The sequence below is a fragment of the Aphanomyces invadans genome, assembly GCF_000520115.1.
Source record: "Aphanomyces invadans strain NJM9701 unplaced genomic scaffold supercont1.78, whole genome shotgun sequence".
NCBI classification, from domain to species: domain Eukaryota; phylum Oomycota; class Saprolegniomycetes; order Saprolegniales; family Verrucalvaceae; genus Aphanomyces; species Aphanomyces invadans.
Genome location: NW_008580223.1, coordinates 97022 through 97772, shown reverse-complemented (window position 1 = coordinate 97772; position 751 = coordinate 97022). Strand labels below are relative to the sequence as shown.

Below are 751 nucleotides of genomic sequence, written 5' to 3'. Positions count from 1 at the left end.
TAGAGTAATCTATTGATAGATCCTTGTGTGTTATGGAGAATACTATCCACATACGAAATTTGAGATGATTTTGTGTTGATTTGATTAAATTATGGTCATTTGGTTCCTCGATGATGTCGTCCACTGTGAAGAAAAATCGTACTTGCTGACGTCGCTATTGTCCCCAACCACATCAGTTTCCGACGTGAGCTCGATTGTGGTGGTTCATTCATATCCGTTGTACGTGGAGAGCGATTCCCGGACACGGTTTTCTGTAGCAATGTCCACGGACACGCTCGCGTTCCTCGCACGATCATGCCAGTCGAGTCCATTCCGTTGGCGTCGCACGCCCACCTCGCCTGGCGGTACAAAGTGGACCCGTCCGTGTTCATCTTTCCCCCCGCGACGCTTCGGGTGTACACCACGATCAAGAAACCCTCTCGTGACAGACCCCGAGTACATCCTCCAGCCACGACCGCGAGCCCGCCATGTCGTCTGGGCGACTTTTAACGTCATGGCAGACTCCCACGGAACCATCTCGCTGGACATGAAGATACCGTACATGCTCCATACAGCATGGGTGAGGTGGCGAGACCGGCCAGACGATCTCCGAGCGTCGTTGTGGGACGTCCTCCCATGTGCGCCATCCTTGATCGACGCGACCAAAGCCATTCCGATTGACATATTGAACAACAGCGAAAGCGACAACGATGAGGCTGACCACGTGAAGATCCATCCTTGGACGACGCCAAAAGGATGTTTAAAGAGGACG

At 52.5% G+C, this 751-nt stretch overlaps 1 protein-coding gene across 1 annotated transcript; it reads left to right on the top strand.

Moving 5' to 3' along the window:
* Positions 1 to 294: 294 nt before the first annotated feature.
* Positions 295 to 530, top strand: H310_14640 (hypothetical protein; the record flags this gene model as incomplete). The annotated part of the gene is made up of 2 exons (XM_008882535.1): positions 295 to 435; positions 501 to 530. 2 exons carry the CDS (start codon positions 295 to 297, stop codon positions 528 to 530), a joined length of 171 nt encoding a protein of 56 aa, XP_008880757.1.
* Between the last annotated feature and the right edge of the window lie 221 nt (positions 531 to 751).